Raw genomic sequence first — 26488 nt, 5'->3', positions numbered from 1 at the left:
ATGGCATGGAGGCCAGGATGCTGTTGGCCCTCTTGGCCACCTGGGCACACTGTCAGCTCATGTTCAGCTGAGCACTGACCAACAATCCCATTTCCATTTCCTATTCACAGTCATCCAGACACTCAGCCACAAGCCTGTAGCGCTGCATGGGGTTATTGTGGCCAAAGCACCAGACTTGGCACATGATCTTGTTGAACCTCATCCTATTCACCTCAGCCCAGTGGTCCAGCTTATCTAGATGCCTCTGAAGGACCTCCCTACTCTCGGGCAAATTGACACCACCCCCCAGTTTGGTGTCATCTGCAAACCTACTGAGGATGCACTCAATCCCCTCATCTAAGTCATCAATAAAGATATTAAACAAGATAGGCCACAGTATCAACCCCTTGGGGATACCACTTGTAATGGGTCACCAGCTGGACTCAACTCCATTAACCACTACCCATTAGGCACAGCCCTCTAGCCAGTTTCTTGAACAAAGAAGGGTATTCCTGTCAGGCCACAGGCAGCCAGTTTCCCCAGGAGAAAACTGTGAGAGAACATGTCAAAGGCTTTGCTGATGTCTAGGTAGACTACATCAACATCCTTTCCCTCATCTACCAGTCTGATCACCCAGTCTTAGGAGATGAGGTTGGTCAAGCATGACCTGCCTTTCATGAACCCAAGCTGGTTTCGCCTGATCCCCTGGATGCCACACACATGCCGTGTGATCTCACCCAAGATGATTTGCTCCATAACTTTCCCCGGTTCCGAGGTCAAGCTGACAGGCCTGTAGTTCCCCGGATCCTCCTTATGGACCTTCTTGTAGGTGGAAGTCTCAACGGCATGCCTCCAATCCTCTGGGACCTCTCCAGATAACCAGGAGCTCTGGTAGATGGCAGAGAGCAGCTCAACAATCACCTCCACCAGCTCCCTCAGCACCCGAGGGTGGAACACGTCTGGTCCCATGAACTTGTGACAGTCCAGATGGAGGAGGAACTCTCTCACTGTCTCCATCTGAATCACTGGGAGTGTATTTTGCATTCCATCCCAGACTTTCAGATCATGGCATAAAGTGCCCTGAGGATAACTGATCTGCCCATTAAAGGCAGATGTGAAGAAGGCATTGAGGACCTCAGCCTTCTCCTTATCCTCAGTGGTCACATTCCCCTCCTCATCGAGGAAAGGCTGGACATTTTCCTTGGTTCTTCTCTATCCTCTGATATATTTGTAAAAAAATTTCTTATTCTCTTTTACTGTAGTGGCCAATCTGAGTTCAAGTTGGGCTTTTGCCTTCCTAACTTCCTCCCTGCATACCTTAGCAACTTCCTTGTAATCTCTCCAAGTGGCCTCTCTCTTCTTCCAGAGGACATAGACTCTCTTTTCCTTTTGGAGTCTCAACAATAGTTCCTGGTCACCCACACCAGTCTTCTTCCCCTATGGCTTGCCTTACGGCATTCAGGGACAGCCTGTTTTGTGCCTTTAAGATTTCCATCTTGAGGAAGGCTTCCTGAACCCCTTTATCCTTAAGGAGCAACTCCCAAGAGGCCCATGCAACAAGCGTCCTGAACAGGTCAAAATCCGCCCTCTGGAAGTTCAAGAGTGCAGTTTTACTAGTCACCCTTCTGACATCTCCAAGAATAGAGAATTCTAGAATTTTGTGGCCACTCTGCCCAAGACAGTCCCCAGCCTTCACATCACCCACCAGTCCTTCACTGTTAGTGAATAGCAGGTCTAGCAGGGCACCACCCCTGGTAGGCTCTCATACCAGCTGTGTAAGGAAGCTATATTCCATACACTCTAGAAACCTCTAGGACTGTTTTCTCTGTGCCGTATTATATTCCCAATATATATCAGGGAAGTTGAAGTCTCCCAAGAGAATGAGTGCTGACGAACATGCAACTTCTGCAAGCTGCTTATAGAATGCCTCATCCATCTCTTCATCCCAATTAGGTGGTCTATAACAGACCACCACCAAGATGTCACTCCTACAGGCCTTCCCCCTGATTCTTATCCACAGACACTCAACTTTATCATTCCCAACCCCAAGCTCTTCAACATCAAAACAGTCTTTAATATAAAAGGCTACATCACCACCCTTCCTTCCTCATCTGTCCCTTCTGATGAGTTTGTAACCATCCCTCACAGCATTCCAGTCATGGAAGCAGCCCCACCATGATTCGGTAATAGCAACTAGGTCATAGTTCTCCTGACACACAATCTCTTCCAGCTCCTCCTGCTAATTGCCCATGCTGCGTGCATTGGTGTACATGCACTTCAGTCGAGCCATCTGCCTCACCCCCATCTCAAGCATTGTTCCCCAGGCTCATCTCCTTTGAGCCCTGTTTCGTCCCCTTCCCCTATTGTAGCTATCCTAAAGCTCTTTTGATAAGCCCCGCTAGATTCCTTGCCCCCTCTGAGATAAGCAGGTTCCATGGATAGACAGCAGGCCAGGGGCTGAGTGAACTGCTCCATGATCAAAGAACACAAAGTTCTGATTTGACCCCAGCCTCTGAGCCATACGCTGCTCATGCTTTTCAAGTTTGCTCCATGTCCCTCACTTCCCCTGAAGGTACAGAACAAAAAATCACTTGAGCCCCTGCTCCTTCAGCTAAATGCCCTAAACCCCTTGAAATCTCTGTTCATAGTTCTTAGGCTTCTCTGAGCAATTTAATCACTGCCTACCTGAACCATGTGTTTATATTTTTGCATAAGAAATAAAAATACAAGAGACAGAGATGTACACAGGCTGCTCTGAATTTAATACCTCCTATTTATTTCCATAGACACTGCAACAGATACGAAGAGTACAATAACACTCAGAGAGCTCCATACATTGGACTCCTCCTGGTGCCTGCAGTCACCAAACACTTCTGAGAAAAGCCCGGCTCCATCTTCTGCAACACTCCCAGCAGCAGCTGTAGATGACACTCCAATGTCCCTCTGGCATTTTTTCCTCAGTGCTGACCAATGCAGCTCACTCAGCCTGTGCTGAGATGCCAGCTGCCCTGGCCCCTTCCCCACATATGGCCCTGGGCTGGGCCCTCACCCCATGTGGCAATGTCTTTCCTGTACTGGGAAGACCAGGAGAGGATGCAGGAATCCTCACACAGACTCTCAATTTCTAAAAAAACCACAGGAACACGTAGTGTATTTGTTATTTTGTGGCTTTAGAGATTTTTGTTGTTTTGCTTTTTAATTTTTCATATTCATATTTTTTTCTATTTTTGGAAATTCTTCTGTTGTCCAAGCTTGACATAAGTCCTCCATGCTGAACGTCAGCCTTCCTCCTGTCACAACCAAAGCCTTCTGCTTCTCCACAGGAGCAGCCACCCTCTGTGACACCTTAGACAGCTCCTCATGTCCCTGGGTAGCTTGGGTCACTCCACTGGACTCCTCCTGTTTCCCTGGTGCAGCGGCTTCGAGGATGCCAGTCCCTGCCCTTCCTTCTTCCTCTTGGTGAAGAAGAGATGAGAGGACTTGGGGATGAACAAGAGGTGGGGACGGGAAGGAGGGGTCCACAGGAACATTGGCTGTCAAAAGAAGAATGCCCAGGAAATTAATGTCTCGTGAGCCTGCGAAGCGATCTGAAAGCTGGGGCTGTATCAGATAATGGCAAACTTACAGGATGGGAGGAGCAGGGTTGGCATCGAGGCGGCTATCTGCAGGGAGGTGGACCAGACCTCGGGCCACTCCAGTAGTAGGTGTGGGCTCTGGGTCTGGCTCTTCTCTGCCACTTCCTGAGAGCGATGAGTTGGTGGTGGCTCTGCCCTGCTGGATGTGGATCCACCTCCACGGGCTCCTCCGCACTTTCAGGAGGGTCCACCTCCATTGGCTAGATGGTGGGGAGCCTCTCCATCAGCCGCCTCTTCTTAGCAGGGGAACAATCCACCCTGCCTCTTTTGCAACAAAAACACCACACAGCTCTCGAGCTCAGTGCAGTCACTGGTGTCTCCTGCTCAGCAACTAGGCTCAGGGATACCCTTTTGCTAGGGTTCAGAACACTGGGCTATGAGGTAAGCTGTGACATCAGGAGGCCTTGGTGATGCCATTTAAAGAATGTCCCATGGTGACGAAATGTCAACATATTATAGGCCAGTTTGGACCAGGTCCGTGACTAATGGGGCATGGAGGCCGAGTTTTGAACAAAGAAGACTGTTCAAAACAATCACATTAACTGTGCATGGCCATCCAGAATGTGGCTTCCCTTTCTCATTGCTGTTGTCACAGCTGAAATGCACCACCCACCATCGCAGTGTGCTCACATGCACAGTTTGGTCTCCATTAACATTCAGCAAGTGTTAATGGGTGCCAATGGGTGCCACTTTTCCACTTGAAGAAACTCAGTGACACCTCTTTGCTTCATAAGCACTTCCATGTCAGACTCCATTTTGTCAAACTGTCTCTCTGCTGCCTCCTCTCATGTTGTAGCAAAATGTAATGGAGTATTGGTGGGAAGGTTCGGCTTCCACTGCCATCAGCTTAAAAATACAGATTTATATTTATTCAAATGTATATATGTGGTGTTTTCTCTACAGATATTATAATTATTTCCAAAACAGCCTTCAAATGATTGTGCTGATTCTTTGCAACTAGCAGTTTTAAAATCAAGGTCTGATGTATATCTACAAACAAAAATTAATTATGGGAGTCCCATTCATTAGGAACAAACTAAGAAATGGTCACATGGACTCTTTTGACTTAATTTTGAATCAGACCCTGGCTGGACAGAAAATACTGTAGTATGGCCACTCCCCAGGGTGCTTCCACCCTGCTGCCTTGCTATGGCTGAGCAAACCCATGGCAGTGAGGAAAATGTTCCTTTATGCAGACATGTCATTTCACCCACTGACAGGCAATTAAAATGCAAATTACAAATGTTTATTAGAACTGCTTCAGCATCTATTCTGATGCAAAAGGTCGGAATTATGCACAGTGTATGGCGAAAGATGCATTGCTCCTCAAGTAAATTCTGAGTTCCACTCTAGAGCTGGAGTGAGCAGAAATAACTGAAAAAGCTGATTCTGGTCTGATTCTGATTTGATGTGGTGGAATAAAGACAGTGAAGTCAGTGTAGCCACAAAGCTTTGTTTAATGAAATGAGAATTAAGCTCCATAAAAGTACTTACACTGAAAAAGCAAGTGCAGAAAGGGTATCCCTTACACAATGAAACTTCTGTGTTAAGCTGTTTTTCACTTTACCCTTATTTTTAATCACAGATAATCTGTGTTCAGGGATGAAGACAGACATAGCTAAAGTAAGGCTCAAACACGCTGACTGGCCTTGCTGCCTGGGTGGTCATGGTGTATACCTTTTGGTCATGGGGCCAGGTATTGAATTTCTGGTTGAGCAATACCTACACAGGTTTGGAGGAGCAACCAGCAACTGGGCTTAGCACCAAGTCTTATGGATGCTTGATTAAAACAAATCAAATTCCAGAGCTCAACAAAGGCATTTCAAACTCTTTTGCAACTTTTGACTTCTGTGCTTGGTAGGGCCAGGGAAAGACAGTGGTGGAGCACAGTGCTCAGCCTCTGTAGCCCCATGCAGCACCCACATATGTCAGGAGCCCACAGTACCTCCCAGGGCCTGCTCTTCTTTGGTTGTGGTGCCTGAACTTCCCATATAAGCAGCCTGAGAGCTGCTCTACGCACTTAGATGTCACCTCCCCCCAGGATGAGCCATCAGCCCTTAATGAGCAGGATCACAGCCAAGCTTTTTAAGATATAGGATCTGAGTATGCATCCTGGCAGTTCTCCTTCCCATGTCAAATTCATGGTTGCTCCATTAACTCATCCCAGTCCACGCTACTGTTTAAGACAACTTTCTTCCCTTTCCTACTTAAAATCTAACTACATCAAAGATGAAATCTGGATGCTCCCAGAGCTGTGATGAGGTTGTTTTTACAGGTATTTGAGCAGAGTGTTAAACCTGCTTATTTGAAGATGATGATATTTGTATTGTTGCTAAGAATTCATGCCAAGCATAATTTTGGGGCATTGGGAAGGTATCATATTTGCATATTTTAAGTATTGATATAATACAAAATTCTTTTTATGTCTCTTTTCACAGCATAATAATGCTCTTTCCACTGCATGACAGCTTTTAGTATAGAAAAAGTTCAAAACAGATGAAAATTATTTTTTAGAAAATGGATTTTTTTAAATCCGATTTTCATTTTGCCATGTTTGGAGCATCCTTTACTGCTCATGACCTGCTGTATATCATCCAGATAAAAACAGTAATTGCACAGAGATATAGGTACTTCACATGGTAATGCCTTAATCAAACAAATCAAATGACTGCATTCTGGAGGAGTTTGATTTTTTTTTTTTTCTAAAGCATGCTCTATTTCTAGCCTTGTGTGCTCTATGAAGGGCTCTATGAAGCCCTTTCTTGTTCATTTTCAGTCTCTTTGATTACCTTAACTCTCACTCTTCTCCACTTGTTCATCCTCTGAGAACAGAGAGGCTCTATTTCTGATCCTGCAAGCTTCATAGAAGCACAGAACATAGAATTATTGAATGGTTTGGGTTGTAAGAGACCTTAAAGGTCACTGACATCCAATCCCCTGGCATGGATATATTACTACCCACCAGCTCAGGCTGCTCAGGGCCCTATACAACCTGGCTTTGAACACGTTAGGGATGAGGCATCAACAGCTTCTCTAGGCCTGTGTCAGTACCTCCCTGCTCTCTGGATAAAGAATTTCTTCCTAACATCTAACCAAAACTTCCCCTATTTTAGTTTGAAGCCATTCTCCCTTGTCCTATCACTATTAGGCCATGTAAAGAGTTACTCTGCTTCCTGTTTATAAGCTGCCCTCAAGTACTGGAAGGCAGTAATGAGGTGTTCCTGGAGCCTTCTCTTCTCCCAGATAAACAAACCCAACTTTCTTCATGGGAGAGGTGCTTGCTCCAGCACTCTGAGCATCTTTGTGACCTCCTCTCAACCTCCTCCAACAGCCTTGGAAACCACTTCAGCAGCTATAGCATTGAAATAGCTGCCACAAAGTCTATAAATACATAGACTTCCTTTTGCTAACAGTTTTCCATCTCTTGGTTTCCTTTCCCTACTTATTTGTGCTCCCAGCAAGCAGCTCCTGTGCCTTGTGATTCTGCCCTGCCCAGGAAGGGACCTCTTGAGCTACTTCCTGCCCCAGGCCAGGCCCCAGTGCTTGGCAGTGGTGCTCAGCGGGCAGGGCTCAGGTATGTGCTAATAAGTAGCTGGTGTCAAAGGAGCTTCAAAGTGAGAGACGTCCAAGATGAAGAGAATGCAGCGAAAGATGATCCTCTTTCATAGCCTAATTAGATATAAAATTCATTTTTGTATTCACTTTTATTGTCTGGAAACCTTATGGGGTTTGGCTGGCACGAGCTCCTCTGCTGTGCAGGCTCTGGTGGTGCTGGCAGTGAGCGAGTGCTGTGGGCTGGATGCTGCTCGAGGGAGGCTTCCACCACAGCACACATCTCTGAAGGTTTCCTTGTGTCAGTGGGTTTTCTGAGCAGGTGGGTGATCTGGTAGAGACACGAGGCCTCTGGGAGGTGGCAGATTGACCAGTGACTTCAGTCTCCTTTGGTTAGTTTATTTTGTTCAGAAGTGGTTTAAATGGAACTTAAAGTGCTGTTAAAGCACTGTTGAAGGAGCAGCTCTTCTCTACCCTTGTCAGAACTCATGCTCCTGGTGCAGACCAGGTACCCAGCAGCAACTACACCATTTTGGGGATAGAATAGCAAGCAACATGATGTTGGGCAGAAGGGCTGTGGTGGGGAGCAGTTTGTGGCGCACAGGTGAACCACCCCCATAGACCCTTGACTTTGGTCCTACAGCCTTTCATGAAGAGGAGATGCTACTCCAAACCCCACTGTCCCCATACCTGTGTTTCTCTGCCTGAAGGCTGCTCGTGGGATGGCAGAAAACAGGAATCAGTGTCCTCTGCTCAGCAGTGACATTTCCTCCCTTTGCACTGACGTTTTTGTTTTCATGACCATCTCAGCGATTACATGTAGCAGCAGGGGACTGTTACCAAGGGATAATACTCAGTCCCACTGACATTATCTGCCTCTTAGTGGAAACAAATGGGATGCCTGCCAGCCTGCCGGTGCTGGATGGCTGGCCATTGTTTCTGGGGAAGGGCTGCTTAAAAATCTCTTTTCCATTATAAAGTTGATCCATCCAGCAGTTTGTGATTTTAATACAAAAAATTACTTCTGTTGTTTTGGAATGCTAGTAGTTGAAAATCACTTTGGTGGTTGTTTTGTTTTTGTGGGTTTGTTTTGTTTTGTTTTGTTTTGTTTTTGAGGCTGGATAAACAGTTGACAAGTGGCATCTCTGCCTTTAAAAACTCACTACAAAAACCAGCATGATTTGATTTGTTCATACAGTGAAAAGATTGTTCTTTAATCCCTTTGGAGTTGTTGGATTTGATACTCCTGCCAGTGGAACTAATGAAAAATCCTCTGGCACAACATGTCAAGAAAGTCCAAGTATGTCCCTGGCCACAGCATGTCTCCTGAAGATGGCAGGTACCTTGAAGGTGGCAGAGCCAGGGACACAATGCCCTCATCCTTTCACAACACCGCTTCTTGCCAAGAAGCACCATGGGGGTGGAGAACTTATTATATTAGGCACAAAACTGGATCCAATTGTCAGATAGAAGGTGTGGGTGTATTTGAAAAAAAAAATGCACAAAAACATAACCATCCAATAATTACTTAAGTAGTTCTGTTGTTTGTTTGTTTGTTTTGCCATCATTTTAACAGTTCAGTGAAATCCGCTATTGGAAAACTAACCATCTTAGTATTTGTGTTATATTTTAGGTGTTCTGAACAGCAATTAATTCTTTAATGAGTATGAATGATTAATTCAGGACATAAACTGCATGAAATAATAACAGAAATTAAATCAGGCATGCTGCACCTGATTAGGGTTGGGGGAAGAAGTTGCTATTAAAGAAGAGAGCAGTTTGTGGATTCACAACAGTTACAAAAATAAAAGGCCAGACTAATTGGTTCTTGCATGGGCTAAACTGAACCCTTTGTGGACTCAGTTCAGGCACTGAAGCAGTTTCCTGCTGCAGCCTGAGATGACCTCAGACGCTGGGACAGCCCTGAGGAGCCTCAGTCAGATGTGGAGCCGATGTCAGTGCAGAACCATCTGGAGATGCCCAGTGGGAATGTCTAACATGCCGCTACAGCTATGAAATGACACCCACCCTTTTCATTCACTTCCCGGTGTGTGTATCCCTAAGATGCAGTCTTTTCTAGCAATGGAACTAGGAATTTTTGTACTAGCTTAGTGTAGGACGACATCCTTAAATAACCATAGTGACAATTCTTCTGCTAATCATCTAAGTATCAGTTGTAAGGATTTACTGATAGCCATCAGTTTTGAGGAAAAAATCTAGCAAGTATTCTTTGTTACCATTTCAAATACATCCAATGCCAAATACATTTATTATTCTGCAGTACAAACTGCAGAAATCCTAGAAGCTTTATGAAATACAATGTAGAACATCTACATCCCACATCCACAGGTCCAATCAGAAACATTCCCGGTGCTTTTTTTCTGTAAATCTCCTGAAAGCTCCAAATGCAATGAACCATTTTCTTAGACAAATATACCTTCATAGAATCATAGAATGGCGTGGGTTGAAAAAGACCACAGTGATCATCCAGTTTCAACCCCCTGCTGTGTGCAGGGTCACCAACCACCAGACCAGGCTGCCCAGAGTCACATCCAGCCTGGCCTTGAATGCCTCCAGGGATGGGGCATCCACAACCTCATTGGGCAACATGTTCCAGTGCATCACCACCCTCTGAGCGACCGCATTCAAGTGGCCTGTGCTGTGAATCTTTCAGATTCATACCAGTTGTTCACATGTTTACTATAAATGGTAAGAAAAACAGGATTATGTTCTTTCATTTCCATTTGAAAGACTTCTAGATATTTGTGTGTGTGTGTGTATGTATGTGCTTCTACAAGCACACAGCTTGCTCCTTCTTTTCCTCTATTAATACTTTAAAACTTATTTCTACTTTGGGGGAAGAGTGATACCAAGTAAATACAGATGATAAGGACAGATCTTTCCAGTGTACCAGTGAATATTAATTCAGGAACACAAGAGTGACATATTTACCTAACAAGTTTTCAGTTCAGGTAATTGTTTAGTTGTTGATACAGTGCCAGGAAGCAAGCTCTGATGATCATGTCCTTTAATTATCTCAGGAGTTCAACAGTCAAAACAATTACCTTTTAATTTCCTTCCCAATCCCTAAGTATCTCACAAGATATTCAAACAGAATTATGCTAGAACTGGGAAATCTAACCAAATGGTTTACTTGCAATTTGTTTAATTTATATCTGTACTGTAAAAAATAAAACCTTATGGCTAACAATGGGTTAACACTGCAATTAAGGAACCAGTGTTTGTTGGTGTCTTCTTTTCTAAGCTGTTGAAAGATGTAGAAGAACAGTTTTAATATAATAAGGTGTGGTGTCAACTCACTGTTGGCATCTTCTCAGATTTCAATAGCCATTCCAAATTAATGTCCTTGACAAGACAAATACAATGCTATAAGTACAGAAAAAAGAAGCACTGAGAAATGGGATGATCTTTTTGAATAATGATGGCTAACATACTAAAAGTAATATGTTTGGAAAATTACAATTGAGGAAATTGAATAGCATGCCTTGTAAACCTTTTTACTGAAATTAGAGTATGACATTAATAAAACGTGTAAAATTGAAGAGTTTTCTTAAAAGAATAGCTTTTGGAGATGTCTTAAGAAGCCTTATTTTGACAATGTTAATTGTTGCCTCTTTTTTGATAAATGGATTATGCAAAATTAATTCCCTCACTATGTAGATTTAATCCACAACGCAGGACCACTATGTCAGAATTTTAACGTATTTTGAGTTTTCTAATGAATAGATATAAAAAGCCATTCTCAATTAATTTATTAGTTTGAAATTCGAAATTATAAATCCGTCACTGTCTTTATCTACAGTTTCCTGCATTTGACCAAATTCTACTGTAAGAATGCCCGGAGAAAATCATTATAGGATATTTTTGAAGATAGAGTTTTATCGTAGTATTCCAAAATGTTAAACAGCTCTTCTTCAGATAGGTTGATTTTGTATTCATGAAGAATCTGTAAAAGACAGAAGTGACTTTAAAATTTATTCTTTGGTGAGGAAGAAGTAAAAACAATGTTACGCTAAAATTTCTTTACTAAACAGTTTCATGAATTAGGCCTACCCTAACTTAGGTGTCTGAGAATACTAGAAAATCAAATCCTCTTTTTTTATCTTTGACTTCCATGTCAATACTGGCTCTCTGGGATACTTTTCTGAAAACCTGTATATGCAGGGCGTTTCGTCCACGATCCCAAACACTTGCCTTAGGGGGAGCACTGGAAATGGGTAGCCCCTATGTGTGCAGAAGCCAATTTACAAATAGTGCATGTTTAGAAGGCTTCCAGCACTATTAGGAGATGGGATGGAGAGATGGAGTGTCTTCCTTTGTATCCTCCTTGGATGATCCACAGTCTTCACATCCAGAGAGATAGGAGGAATAACATTGTCACTTAAACTGCAAAACCCAATGTACATAATAATGCCCACATGATTTTACTTTTTTTACTCCTGGTTTTATATGAATTTGAGAATTTGGGCCCTGCCAGTGACCAGCAAAGCCATTAGTACTGGTATGGCACGCCAGTAATCAATGGCTTTCTGGAAAGATCTTATTGGTTTGCAACTCCCTTCTAACAACTCAGCATCTGAAGTTGGTAATGGCCCTCTGCATTTAGTACAGCCATGAATAGCAGTGTCATTGAAGTTAGGAAGGGGCTAATTTCTCCATTTCAGTAAATTAAGTTTCCTAGGAGATAAAGGGATCTTTATCTTCACAAAACACCTTACATCTTTTCAGTGGCCAATTAACACCTCTGTAGCAGTATTCTGGAACTGGGGATGGCTTCTTCATCTAAGACCATGAGGTGTTATTGTATTTATTAATTCACTTGTTTTAGTCTAGCTTAGGTAATGTTAGAGAAGCTTGATTTGCAATTGTTGACCATGCTTTAACTACGAAAGATAATCACCACATGTCCTAGAGGAATATGACAAATTAAACAGGTCTGATCTTCACTCCTTCTCCCCTAAGCTTGATGTGCTGAGGCAGTAGCCAGGCAGGCAAAAAGCTTCAGTGACAGACAGGGAGCCTGTGGCATGAAGATTGTATAGCTACAGTGGTACTTTTCGTCCCCCAGCCTTCAACACAGGGACTTAGGTTTCAGTTACATAGTCCTGCCAGGAAATATCATGTTCCCACCAACACTAAATAAGTAAAGATTTACAGAGCAGTTCAGTGACTGTTATAATCTAAAGGGGTTTAGATTGTTCTTTGCAGTGCTGGAAACAAGCTGGTTTCCTGCAGCTCCAGGGAAGGCGAGCTTCAGAATCACACTCCACGATTACTTATTGCATTTAAGCATTTGTTTGCTGTGATTGAGCATCCTGTCCACCAGTTTATCAGTTCTTTAAAACAATAATAATACCAAAGGGTGTCCCATTGCATGCAGCATTAAATGAGTTTAGGGACCCACTGTAATTTTTTCTTGCAATTGAATAGCAAATATTCACAGTTCATCTAGAACACACTGTTATTACTAATCCCAAACAAAACAATGTAGAATACATTGAAATTTTTGAAGATTAAGCTGAGTAAAAATCAGAATCCTTATGGATCTAGAAGAAGAAGCAACTATTAATTCCAGGCTTAATACATGTATCTAGAATACACAGGTATTTGCTATTTGAGGGGATACAAGGTGCCAAAATATTTGCAGAGCTTTTGGGTCCATCCTTTAGTACAAAACTGTACGCCACACAGAAGAGCAAAGAGAGAAATCAGTGATAGAGACTCTCAGATGAGCAGTGCTTGAGCCCATTTCACATTCAGAAAGGAACACATCAGTTGGAAGTCTACAGGAACCTACAGCTAGTTTCCATAAAGGACTCGTTTGGTTCAGCCAACACCTCTATTCTTTCACATTTGTGAAAGCTCTGTGTGTAAAGGTTGTACAGGACCAGGCTGCCCAGAGAAGCTGTGTATGCCTCAAGTCTGGCATCCAGTGCACAGTTAGATGGGGCCCTGAGCAGCCTGAGCTGGTGGGTAGCAACCCCATTTGCAGCATCGGGTTGGAACTGGATGGTCTCTAAGGTCCCTTCCAACCCAAAACTTCTTCTGATTTTATGATTGGGACTAAGATTCTCTCTGCTTTATTTATGCTGTTATAGCAGGATCCCTCATCAGACCCTCAGCCCAATGAATTTATATTCATATGTAGAGAAAGATTACCACAAGTAATAGCCAGAGCTAAATTTATAGAGGGAAGCCAGGATGACTTGATATACCATAGTTCAGTACAATTTCCCAGAAAATTTTCAATCAGGAAGCTTAGATTGAAGTACTGCAATTTTCTGACTGTTAACTGCTCAACACAGCTTACTTGTCTGAAATCTGCAACATTTAACAGTCCAGTCCGACTTTCATCATAGGATTTAAAAGTGCGCTTCATTGGTCTCCAACAGTGCAAGATTTGGGGCTGAATTCTCAGCATTGTGCTATAGAACAACATGGATTGTGGTCCAGGACTCATCTGACAGAGAGAAAGGCAAGCATTAATACAATGGACACAACTGGGCATAACTCTAATGCAGAATGAGAAGGTATCAGAAAGTAATGCTGGCTTAATTGGCGAAGTGGCTGCCAAGTACTTGTTTACAAATTATTGCAAGATACTGTTTACATAAGATAATTTTAACCTATGACATTTTAATATTCTTGGAAAGTGCAGATGGTATATTTATTTAATCACTGTCAACACCCTAACTATATTATTTGAAACTGATTATGAAGTCAGTGTTTCTTCTTCTCAGATCTGTGTTTTCACTTGTGTTACACTTGTCCTTGTTTCAACTTCCTCTTTCAGGCATTTTTAATTCCCTGCAGCGTTCATTTTCCAGAGTGAATTTTTTGCTGTAAAATGACTGAATGCATAATCCAGCCATGGGGGCAGCATGTGATTTAAGAAAAGCAAAACTCCACTGTACATTCTTCCCTGTAGCTATAATACTTTGCAGTCAGTTTTTTGACACCTCTGCAGTTAAACAGGTGGAACATAGACTTATTTTTCCTTAGGAAATGTCTTTCCTTGTTTTAGCCTGGCTAAGCTCATTATGTGTTGTATGCTGAACACATGTGATCTGCAGAACTATTACTGCAGTACTGCCATGAGTAAGAGACTTTGGGAATCCAAAGTCAGCAGGCCTGGAGCCACCTTCAGGGTCTGGATTTGCTCTGCTGCCCTTTTATTTTTTCAGGTACATCTCAGGCTTCTCCCTAACACTTATCATTGGTTTCATCACTTATGCCACACTTGTGCCAGGCACACGTGACACTGCAGTATCTACAAATGCCTCACTGAGAAGGAAACATGCAGAGGACATTACACCTCTGTTAGGGGGACACAGGCAGACACTGTATTGCACCTATATGTGTTGTAACACGCATGGTGTTCAGATATACTGCTGCTCTGTGCTCTTTGTGCGTTCTGCCTTCAGAATACGTAGCTGAGGAATGAGTGGATACATGAATAATGCAATTTCCAACCCCAAATACTGAGTACTCTTGTGGGTTGAAAGAAGAGGAGGAGCTTTTTACAGTGAATGGAACTTGAGTTATTTTCATAGCGCAGAGGCTTGATGCATCCATGAAGCCCTAGGCCATCGATTCTCTCAGGCTTTAGGGAAAGAACTGTTCCTATGACATACGGAAAAAGTTTATTATTATTATTATTACCATGATTTATTATTATTCCTTTTGATGTGTATCTGTTTGCTTATTAGGTGGAATGGGGTGAGCAATCAATGAGGAAATTTCACTTTGAATATTATGATCTAGAAAGATGCTCAAAACATGGACTAATACCTTCATTACATTTTCTGAGCAGGATAAATAGAAGTGATTTGAGCCAACTACAGAGGGACCCAAAAATTCCTTCCTCCAATATACTAGGATGAAATTTTACAACATCAAATTTGCATGTGAAGGAAACCTTAAGGACATTAATGAGGTTCTTTGATGCAAAACTTAATAGTTTTACCTTACTGTCCCTACTGGTATTGAATACTTGATAATTCCTAATGATACTGTCTTCATACCTTGGTAGCAATCTGTTCGTTTCACATCTGAAAACAGTTCAGTAATGTAATTTCTCTATAAAATGCTGCTACTAACCATATCTAAACTAATTAGGCACAGTCAGAAACAGCTCACTGAATGAGCAGACTTGGAATTTGGCACTGTTCCTACTACATAACTTGACTGGGACACTATTATTGATGCCTTCCTTTCTGGGCCTCTACACCCAGACTTCTGTGCTTCTTTTCATCAGTTCTGTCTTAGATCACTACGGTAGGCATTTGTCACATCCTGCCCATGAAGGCAACAGCCTATGGGTAACTGTTTTGCTGGACCTCTTTTGTCTTTTGGGGAATAGGTATATGTGAGGACAGCTGCATGCATACAGTTCTGCTTGGCCAGATCTGGCTACAAAATGATTTTAGTGATTGATAACAGTGGTGCCTCCATTCTTTTCCTACAGGGCTGGGCACGGAGCAGGGGCACAGCCTGCTGAATGACAGCCATCCTATGACACATCCACAGCACTTTTTATTCCTAAATTGATTTTTATTAAGCTCAACAAGAGCTCTTAAAACTTTGGGTTCTATGTTTTTTACTACTAATTATTATCCAAGTTTTAGCTCAGTTAGCCAATTTACCATCAAACTTTGGTACATGGGATCACAAGGAGTTAAATGCTCAAAGTGAAGGAGATACCAAATAAATACTAGAAATTAGTATTTTGGGATGAAACAAGAGAATGCTGGAATATTCTGTCACTACTGCAGAAACTGGAAAAAATGTAATTTTGATTTTTATAAGCATCTTATGTATGTATTGTATGGTATGTACCAGATTTTGTGGCTTCGGTATAATCACTCTTTGTAGCAGTGTGCTTTTTTGTGGTTTTAACAACAAGATACAGCTCTGAAGGAAGTCATAGTATGCAAATTTGCCATTTTTCTTGATATCGTATTTTGTTGTCACTTGGTTAATTTCTTCTTTGCTTAAATCCAAATGGAACTTCTCTGCTATATCTGAAATAACACAGAAATGCAGAAAGAACATTTACTTTGTCATTCATAAGAATAGACAATCACATATAGTGTACACAGGTTTTAGCAGGGATATGTTGAAGTGTTTACTCTCAGTGACTGCTGCATAAATGTATTATGCAGCCATTGTTAGATGCAGGTATATACATACGATTAAACTTATGGAGGTCGCTGTTCATATTTTACAGGGCTTCAGCAAATTAATAATACGTTCTTTTGATTTTAAATGAACAAGAAGTGTGCCTTGATACTGACTGTAACTGATTTTCTGATAAGCTAACATGCTTTGGTTTTAACCAGGTCTTTATATTTACATGATTACACGACTTCACACGATTCAGCAGAGGGCTGTTAGAGTTAGGGTAGTATGGTTATGTTGTGGTTGGACTTGATGATCTTTAACGTCTTCTCTAACCTGAGCAATTCTATGATTCTATGATTTGATTACACAAGCGTACATTGTCTTATCACACCTGCAGGTGGACTTCCTAACAAAAGCACAGAATACTCTTTCAAGAAGAGAACACAACAGAAGAACAGCATAGCTCTATTTGAGAGTAAAATCCAGGGTCCTTTCAAATCAGCAAGTATTCACCAGTCGCTACCTGAGAAACCAGAAGCACATGCAAGATCACAAGGAAAAGACTGGCAAAGTTCCTCAAACCTCACCAGGTGCACTAAGGGCAATGTACTAGGAAGGCGAGGAGATTACATGCCTACAAGCCATAATTATCAACAAGCAAAGCCATGTACTTTTCTAAGTGGTAAATAATTCTGAAAAGGAACATGACTTTACTGCACCCAAAACTACAGTAAGCTGTTCTGCCCATGCACTAGCAGGGTGGGACCCAGAGCAATCATACAGTGAATGCCACATGACTGAAGGCCAGATGTCCTATAGACAGAACACCAGAAAGAAAACAGAACACATCTGAGAATGAATAAAGTACTCTTCAGATGGTAACAAACCTAGGAAGTCAGACACTGGGATTTCTCCTAGCTTGCTGACATCCTTCTCTTCACACAGCTTCAGCATGTCTCTCCAGGAACATCGGATATTCTTTCTTATCCTATTTTCTATTTCTTCACAGTTAGGGACAGGCGCAGAACATGCTGCTGTTGTCTGAGGACGGCTCGATGTTGATGTCTGAAACCAAGAGATAACAATAATTTTTCTAACAAGTCTTACTGATTTTATAGATATAAACAACCAGATGACAAATCCGGATTCTGGCCTTCCAGCATTGGAATGCACCATCTGAACCATTTCTGATTTGAATTGCTTTTGCAAAACTGCAGGTAGACATGTTAGAAAACTCATAGTGTTGAAATGCTGCTATTTGCTTACTCAACTTTGACCACTTCTTAAAAATGTATCTTACTTGTAAATCATTTACAGTTTCTCCAAACTGTTGTTGTTTTGTTAAATAAAGAACAGATCCTGTATTTAGAAAAGCTATGTAATACCATCTTAGAACAAACAGATTAATGAAAAATCACTGAATAATGCAGTAAGAGTGCTTTGATTTCTTACTGAGAAAACTCAATTTGCAGTCTCACATGCAGAGCCACAGAAGGAACAGTGTGAGAGGATCCCAGAGATCAGTGCCTTTTTGACTTCTGCCTCAGCAGTACTTTGGGTGAGCTGGGTGTATAGCCTCAGCCTACTTCTATACGATGGGTGCACAAGCCATAGTTACGCTCCTAGATCCAACAAATCATCTCATACTCTCTAGATTTCCCAGTGTTCCTACTGGAGTCTCACTGGTGCAGGCCTGATGAGGATTCACATATTTCCATGCAACGAGTGCTACAGAGATAAATGTTAATAGGTGTTCAGACTGGCTGGGTCTTTCCAGCAGCTGTGCATTCTGGGAGACTTACATTCCTTTCCTCTGGTTTAGTACCATCCAATCTAGCATTCACAGACAGTAATGAGAAATTTCCAGTGTTTTCTCTAAGAACTGGATCAAAGCATGAAGGACACATGCTAATAGTCTGGCTTTTCACAAAAGAACCTACAGTTAATGCAATAATTGAGCTAGCAATGGGACTATGTTTAGATTTACCAGCTGTGATAAGTTGTTTGCATCTTTAATTTGCTCAATCTGTTATTTCTTTTTCAGTAGTTAAACATCTTTATGTAGAAGTAGTCAGAAAGCTCAAGCATTTTGTAGGTCCTTAATAATTTTCATATTTTTCTTTTGTACGTTTGTTCATAGTCAAAGAACATCACACAAACATGTGCAGCTCCACAAGTGGATATTGAATATTTTTGCCAGTAATTATTATTTCCTAACTTTTCTGTCAATTCTGTCACTAGCGTAAGAGGCCAGGATAGCAGTTGAGGGGACCAAAATGCATTACTAACATTAGTAAGTACAGGTAGGGATGCCAAAGTGAAGCAAGACTACTCCCTTTCTAATGAACTTCTCTTATCTGTCTTGGATCAGTGGCCTCATAGCAAGTTTACCAATCTGACTCCCAGCCATCAACAACTATAATTTGACATCAGATAGAAAACAGAGCAAGACCACAAGAATTTTTGCACAGGCCAGCAAACAGCAACTACCAGTCCTGCCTGGCTTAGTTGGACAACAACTTACATTTTTTTACACTCCTGTAGTTTAGGCAGTTCACTTTGTTCTCAGAAATGTGACTGTACTTAAACAACAAAAAAATTATTTGCCATATAGATCCGATGGATGTGTCTAAGGTAATAGCAGGGAATGCTATTGGTATAAATGGATATGTATGATTTGACTTCAGGGGAGTTACTGATTAGCCCAGTTTTTGCCAATGTAACACAATTATTTTGCAAATAACCCCATTTGTTTATTACCAGGTTTTGTGCCGGATCTCATGGGTAATCAATAGAAATACCATCACTGAGTTCCAAAACTATTATTCTCAGTCTATGCTCAGCAATGAAAATTGATAAAATTCATAAAACAACCATACTCACACTCTTCTGCCCCACTAGAGAAGAAGATGTCTTGGGATGTTCAGGCAGAGAAGATGTGCAGGTATCTGGCTTGGTAGAAGTCTCAGGATGGGTAGCACTGGGAGTGGTTGATGACATTGTTATGTGTTCTGAGCTGAATTCCTTTAAAAATTCCTGATATTTCAGTCATCCACCAATACTGTCATCCACTGTGTTCCAAAGATTTTCAAACTGATGAAGAAAGATGACTGCTGTAAATGCTAGCTTTACAAAACCAAAATCCTCTAAGGTACTAAGGATATGACAAACTATACTGAAAAGAAAGGGAGAGGATGATTTGGAACAGAAGGAATCCTAGGGTCCATCTTATTACAAAAAACATTAAAAATCACAGCTTCTCTACAGAAGCCTGAGCAAGGCTGGGAAAACAATGAAAAAGGGATTTCTGTGGGACATTTTTTAATTGAATTTGGCCCTCGGTGTATGTTTAAACTACTAAGTCTTGTGATTAGATGCAGAGATTGAACTGCCATATAGAAGAATAATGTTTTATCATGAGATGTAAATCAAATCCACAGTGCACATATATCCTGGCTAAGTACCATTGCAGCAAATTTCTCATGCTATCAGCTACACCTAAGTTCTACAACCTTCGCAGTAGGCCACTAAGGTTCTTCAGTTATTGTATTTGCATCAACAAATTATTTCACCCTGAGGGCATAAAGGAATCAGCAGGAAGGAATACAGCAGAAAATCTTTACAGCCTTTAGAATCACATGTAGTTATGATAAACTGCTGAGAACCATATCTGTACAATACAGACAGACTACGGAGGTCCTGGAAGCAGCTGCTGGCCTGAAAGCAGGTGTGAAGGCTGGGTGGCTGCTTGGCACAAGGCAGGGCAGGGCAACCCTGCTCTTTGAGTGATGAGTGGCACGGTAAGGACAAGGCAAGGCTGTTTTCCATTGAGCAGCCCTTCATTCCATAAGTAGCTGCACTGAATTTAATGGGACTACTCATAATATAAGCTACTAATCAAAGCAGGGATTATCACAGTCTGCACTTAAATGAGTTGCACTCATTTTGCAAATGTTTCAAGAGTCATCAGTATGCCTTTTTAGGGTCTTCACTATTGATTTTTAATATAAATCTAATTGGGAACCTCAGATTGCTTTTGATTTGATCTTTTTCGGCACAGTCTTAAACCCTAAAGGAAACTAGTCACCTCTTTGATGCATATGCCAAGTTGCAGTCAAACTTCAAAGGGCAAAGGATACATTTTGAATTTCCTTTCAACTTTCCCCCATTGGCCTGGCTGCTACCACATTATGAATTATAAACAATTCTATTTTTTCTATCTACTTGTGATTACACTTCACACTTCATACGAGGATCTCAAAGGGTATTACAAACTTCAATTAAATACAATACCCCGATGAGCTGGGTTGTCTGTGCTTAGAAACTATTTCAAACACTCCACAAAATTTGGAGGATTTTGGGGACTGCAAGTAATTCAAGCACATCAAGGTAGTTCAAGCAGAGAGCAGTGCCTGTAATCAAAAGGGGGGTGTCAGTTGGGAAGATATTAATCAACACCCCATTCGCCCCATCTGCTTGTACTTTTTATGAGGAAGGTCACAAAAAATCAGAAGACCAAGAAGCTAGATTATAGAAAGAAAGTCTTCACCCGTGACTTGATATAGATTTCAACTTAGCCTTGCTAGCAGCAAACAGTAAGTGACTGTCATCCAGAAAAGGATAAAAGATGACATTTTCTGTGAAGTCATCTAGAATATGGTTGCTAGTAACGCTGTTGTAACAACTCTGAGCAGCAACTACAGCCTGAACAGCAGGGATTTGGTTTAGCAGTGGCAAATCCTGCACCCAGATTGGAAGGCTCTCCTGCGGCATCTTCATATAGCTTTACATAGGCATATCCTCAGGAGGCCTGTCAAAATCAAAATATCTCTGAATATACAGGGCTTGAGTCTCACAGAGAGGCTGCTGCTTATATAAATGAGGCTCTTCAGGCCTGCTTCTCACTGCTATTATGGATGACAGTTTCTATCAGGATTTTTTTTCTTCACTTGTCTGAGGTTCTTTCAAAGTATAAAATAGCTCCTCTGTCCCTTTGCTTCTTCTTGACTGTAAAGTAGACAGGATCTTGTCTGGAGGATTTTTCAGCTGGAGATGCCTGCATTACTGCTTCCAAAAAGGACAGAAACAAGATTTTTAACAATGTGGTTGGCATATGTTTACTCTCCTTCCCTGGCCTGGGCTCAGCGATAAGCCAACCCTGGCTCTTCCACTCAGTGTTTCACTGAGGAAACAATATCACCAAGTTTTCTCTTCCGCTTTCATCTGGTTTGGAACCTCAGGTTTCACAAAGCCTTAGCAGTTGTTCTTGATGCCTCACCAGCAGTATGACTACCAGTGCTGAAGCATGCAGATCATTTGTTCTTTTATATTAATTATATTACTTTCAAGGGGGAAAGCAGAAAATATTTACATCTTTTTTCATTGCTTCAATTTGCTAACTTACCCATGCACAGCAGTGCTTGATAATACAGCAGACCGTATAGACTCTCTGATATAATTGCAAGCAGGCCCCACTCCTGTCTGCAGCTCGTAGTCAGAAGTTTTGGTGAGAAATACAGAGCCAAAAAATCAGAGCACGTATCTGCAATGAGCAAAGTACCAAAATAATTTTCTGGCTTGTAAATACGCACAAGACTCTGTCTCGTCTTTCAGTTTGCTGCCAAAAACCACTGATGCAGTCACAAGCACGAAGGCTGGAGTGTTGTTAAGTAAAATCTGAAACCTTGTAGTCAAGGTTCTCTCTCGTCTTTATTATTCACCTTGTCTTTGGACTAGCAAAATTCAAAATGAAACAGCATTCAAGGTGCTTAACCCTTGAATAAACCCTGCTGGTGCTAATCTGCTAATCTATGGGAATATTTAATTCAGGAAAGTAGCTGAGAGATGGCCAGGCAATGTCAAATGCTTGCCCCTTTCTTTGACCAAGGAGGGCAGAACAAAATATCTACTGAGAAAAAGGCATTTGCATTAGATCCCCTAGGAAGCAGTTTCTGTTCTATGCTGACGATGCTTTTAGCGTCCCATCAACTCTGGAAGTGAATTAACTTAAAACTGTAAAAAGAAACTTTTAAAATAGCAAATACACAGATGAGGAGCTGGGCAAAAAGAGCTTCTGCACTCTCAGTTCTCACCTTCATTAGTAGCAATAATGAAGTAGCAATAGCATCTCTGTGACCTCACTTTTGAAAGCCTCTGATTATTACAGGTCACAGTCACAGTCAGAGATAAATATAAAAATAATCTCCCACAAGTGTAGCAAGAAATGTTCATGGGATAGTCTTAAAATGTTTTCACTTCATCCAAACTGTTAAACCTCTTGCCTATACACAGCAGTATTCAAACACATGTCTATAGCCACGACCAATTTACCTAGTTTACACTTAAATTAGCAATAAAAAATAAAATAGTTGTCTTACTTGCTCTTCTGTCAGATGCTGAAAATGTTGGTTACAAACATTCCAGAACTCCTCTTCTGATATTGTGTTATCTTTTGAAGAGTCAGTATCTTTAAAATCTCATGCAATCATGTTCAAGTGAGCGGTTGCTACTTCTGGTATCCGTGAGAGGATGCCTCTCTCTGACAGCTCCCAGGAAAATTTAGGCAGAATGACTTTTTGCCCTTCCTCAGTCTAGACAAAACATACACACAGAATCAGTAATAGATCTACTGAATAAATTATAAATCATGGTGTGGCACTCAGCCAGTCGAAGAGAGAGAAGTCCACAGAGGAGGCGGCCTTGGAGATCCTTCAGGCAGTAAAACCTGCTTCCAGGAATTCTGGCTTATACCACAAAAGAGAAAAGGGGCTATGCAAGTAGTTAAGGGGAAAAATAGACTCACTATAAACGTGATCCAACTGGTGACAGGCCAACAAAAGCACAGAATTCCAAGACTGATCTAAACTTTTACAAAGGTCTAAAAAATTGGGTGATCTTACAAAGAGGGCTATTCTGCTAATGCAGAAAAAAGAGAAGTGGGTGCTAACTAGCCCAAGTATCCCAAACGTATTCTTCTCATCTGAATAGTTCTTAGCACACAGTGAAAATCTCTTTGATTTAAAAGGCACTTCAGTCCTGAAATGAAAGAGAAGGCAATTATTTCCCTTTCATTTCTAAGTTCCAGGTATATATTTTTAATCTGGCCATCCACAGTAGGAATATGGCAGCTAAACACTGCAGCTGAAGACTGCAAGGGTACAGAATGTGTAAGGGGAGAGCAGAGAAGTATGTTAAAGCTTGTACAAGGTGTGCACCAATCCTATTTTCCGTGTGTTGCTTTCAAACTTAAGGCTGGTGTGCTGCCTTTAAAATCCAGCACCAAAGCTTATTCCTAGTAAGTAAACTCCCAGTACGCATTCCGCAGTGAGAAAGTCTTGAGTAAATGCAGTAAAAGGTCAGAAGGCAAGCAGAGACAAAAGCTACAAAATGCAGTTAGAATGAACTGCAGAACGAAGAACTGCTATGCTTTTGTATAGACACACCTGAAAGCACCAGAAGTTTCACTGTGCATGCAAAAAGCTACATCTCATAAAATCAATCATCAGTGAAGTCTATTCAACATTTGCATTCTGCCTCCAACAAGCCTCAGTTTTTAAAAGGAAATGAAGATTTATTCATAAAATTAGTCTCAGGAACGGCACAATAATAGTAATTAAAAAGCTGCATCAGGATTTTGAAAAAGCAACCGTTTACTTTCAGGAACGGAAGCCAACTTCCCACCCACCAGCACTATCTAAACTAAAAATGTAAAATATCTTGGATGTAAAGTTTTCCTAAATACAAGCGGTAGCCATTTTTACTGCATAGTGGTAAGAGGTTCTGGGTTTAAAACCATAATGATCTGCTTTTGGTTTGAAGGCACAAAGACATTTCTTTATAGCACGTTGAATGTTAATACTGTATTTTATACCTCCATATTTAAGCGTATAAGCTTTGCCACCTTCTTGCTCTATGAAATGCAAAATTCCAAAGAAGAAACAGATGGCTTTTGGTCCTGAGCTCCTGTTTCCTTGTCACACCTCACATGATCATTATAACTGAATGGAAAAGAAAATATGTTTCCTACAGAACTGCGAGAAGCCTGCCTCTAATCAGAAAAGTCTCCCTTATTTTCAAATGCAAATAACACTTTTCACAATTAACCACGCTTTACATAAAACACATCTGCAGGATAGGTATTACGGCTGCACTGCTTAGAGAAGAAACACAAGAAGTGGAACTGTGCTTGCAGAGCCAGGCCCTTAACGATTGTCAGGAAATGAAGGCTGCCAGGCTTGGTCCAGCACAGGGCGCACCTTCTGCCTGCGGACTACCTCTGCTTTTAATTATTCTAATGAAGCCAAATACTTAGGGAAAGTAAAATATTACTGCCCTTTAAAGAAATACAGTTGGAAAGTGTGAGCTTTCCTAATTTATTTAATTTCAAGAGCTTTCTGTTTATTTCATAAGACCTGGTACTCTTTGATCTTAAAATGGTTAGAGAGCCAACAAAAAAAAAAAAAAAATCACTTGTAGTTCTTGGAAAGCATAGCTCAAAAACCAGAAAACCATTTATATTCAGTTATTGCCTTACATTCATCTACTACATTCAGATAATGCATTCAGCGTATGCCATCAACAGCTAAAATAACCACCTTTGGCTGGAGGCTAGAATTTCAGATTCTGGCCTGGGCATCTGTGTATTAAAATGCCATTTCTGCACCTGAAACAAAACTTACACGCAGCAGATTCCTTAGCTTCTGTCTCACTTTAACCTCATGACTGAGATGGAGTGACAGAATTTGGGGCCTTCAGAGGATCATGTAAATCCACTTTCCCCTCCTGCTTTCAGTGGGAGAGACGAGGCTTTTCTCATGGGCTGCTCTATGTAGATCACTGGCAGTTCAAAGCAGGGCTGCATTTTTCTTCTTTAGAAAGTTCCCTGCACAGTCTCATGTTCTTTTCTATAAATGGCATAACTATGCTGATTAGTAATAAAAGAAGGCTTCACCACCCACACCTGCTCAGTGAAGCTCCATCCCTGCAGCTCCTTCTTGTCTCTGGGAGATTTTTTTCTATTAAGAAAAATTTTAATTATAAAGTAAATCAGAACATCAGGATAAATTACTATTTCTCTGGTCCTGTCACATGTCTGACCTCTCCCCTTTCTGGGAAGGTTCAGAAAACAAAGGTCTTGGGAATCTGCTTGGGTAAGAAGCCTCTTGTATCTCCCCCGAAAAAGGATGCATTTTCTTCTTTGTGAGAATGACCTTTGCCAGAAGTAATCATCCTTTTGACAATTTACATAGTTGTTGGGGTTTCCATGCTTAGCCCATAGGCTTGTCCCTTACCCTCACAACAAATATCTTCAGCCTGATTTCTATGAATGATGATCTTCCCGGGTGTGAAGCAGCCCAAGTGGGGGTTGGTGTGGAAATGTATTTTGTTTGTATACTCAACATAGCCAGTAACTCACTGGCCAGCCAGTTCTAGCTCTCAGACTCTGTTCAAAAAGCTCCAGTTTGTGAGCTACTACAACTAGAGAGGGTTGTGTTTTATCAGTGGCATGTAAGTGGAGTTGTATTCTCATCTGGCAATGATCAATCCACCTCCATTAACCTGAGTGCTGGTTTATACTTGCTGATGGTTTGATATCTGGTGTGCGACAAGAGCTTGCAATAATAAATGCAATTATAAATAAAAGATGAAAACCCCACTGAGGGTCATTTTGTAATGCACCATATTCCCTTTGACCAACTGTTTGCAACAGACATATGAAAGTTATGAGGTTGCACCTGTGGGGCAAAACACTGCCTGTAGTGATTAGCATTTGCAATGGAATACGATGATTTGACAAAATGATTTAACATGTGTCTGATTACTTGACAAACTTGATCTTGTCTAGAAAAATACCACTATCCTCTACAAGGAATTAAAATATCAGCTGTATTAAATAAGCCTAGTTAGAACTGGATAGAGAACTAGGAGCCACAGTGAGAATTCCCTACTCCTCCGTGTCCCCAGCAGTTTCTAGCCCATCAGTAGTACATCCTGTGGCCCAATATTGTGTTCCCAAAACTATTACTCCTCTTTTCTCCTTTTCCACTTCTCATGGTAAATACAGAGTGAAAGAAAGGCTTTCATTGCAAGGAACAGTTTATCATTTAAAAATCTTTCTTTCCAGCGTTAAGTAGGGGCACAAGCATCAGGAGGGGGAAGGTGGAAAGCATGGATGACAT

The 26488-nt window shown here is 41.4% G+C and overlaps 1 protein-coding gene across 2 annotated transcripts; it reads right to left on the bottom strand.

The window, feature by feature from the left end:
- Positions 1–10922: 10922 nt before the first annotated feature.
- Positions 10923–22900, bottom strand: EFCAB6 (EF-hand calcium binding domain 6). Of its 2 annotated transcripts, XM_015869990.3 has the most exons (7): positions 22688–22900; positions 21715–21852; positions 19194–19403; positions 17198–17375; positions 16026–16210; positions 13498–13647; positions 10923–11133 (listed from the first exon to the last, which is right to left on the bottom strand). In XM_015869990.3, exons 3-7 carry the CDS (start codon positions 19308–19310, stop codon positions 11011–11013), a joined length of 753 nt encoding a protein of 250 aa, XP_015725476.2. In that variant the 5' UTR covers positions 19311–19403; positions 21715–21852; positions 22688–22900; the 3' UTR covers positions 10923–11010. The 2 variants fall into 2 exon arrangements, with proteins under 2 accessions (XP_015725476.2, XP_085374034.1); XM_085517908.1 differs by lacking the exon at positions 21715–21852 and having other exon boundaries at positions 22688–22816.
- Between the last annotated feature and the right edge of the window lie 3588 nt (positions 22901–26488).

This window comes from Coturnix japonica, chromosome 1 (genome assembly GCF_054131305.1).
Source record: "Coturnix japonica strain WE chromosome 1, WE-NBRP24, whole genome shotgun sequence".
Taxonomy (NCBI): domain Eukaryota; kingdom Metazoa; phylum Chordata; class Aves; order Galliformes; family Phasianidae; genus Coturnix; species Coturnix japonica.
Note: the sequence above shows the minus strand (reverse complement) of the source record. Positions and strands in the feature narration are given on the sequence as shown.

Excerpts from the sequence above, each read along its gene's own strand:
- EFCAB6 (XM_015869990.3), bottom strand. The coding sequence starts at position 19,310 with ATGTCATCAACCACTCCCAGTGCTACCCATCCTGAGACTTCTACCAAG. Across the intron at positions 13,648-16,025 it reads TACCGAAGCCACAAAATCTG|ATGAGTCCTGGACCACAATC; the intron begins GTACATACCATA and ends TCTCTCTGTCAG. Across the intron at positions 11,134-13,497 it reads ATGTTGCAGATTTCAGACAA|ATTCTTCATGAATACAAAAT; the intron begins GTAAGCTGTGTT and ends TGTCTTTTACAG.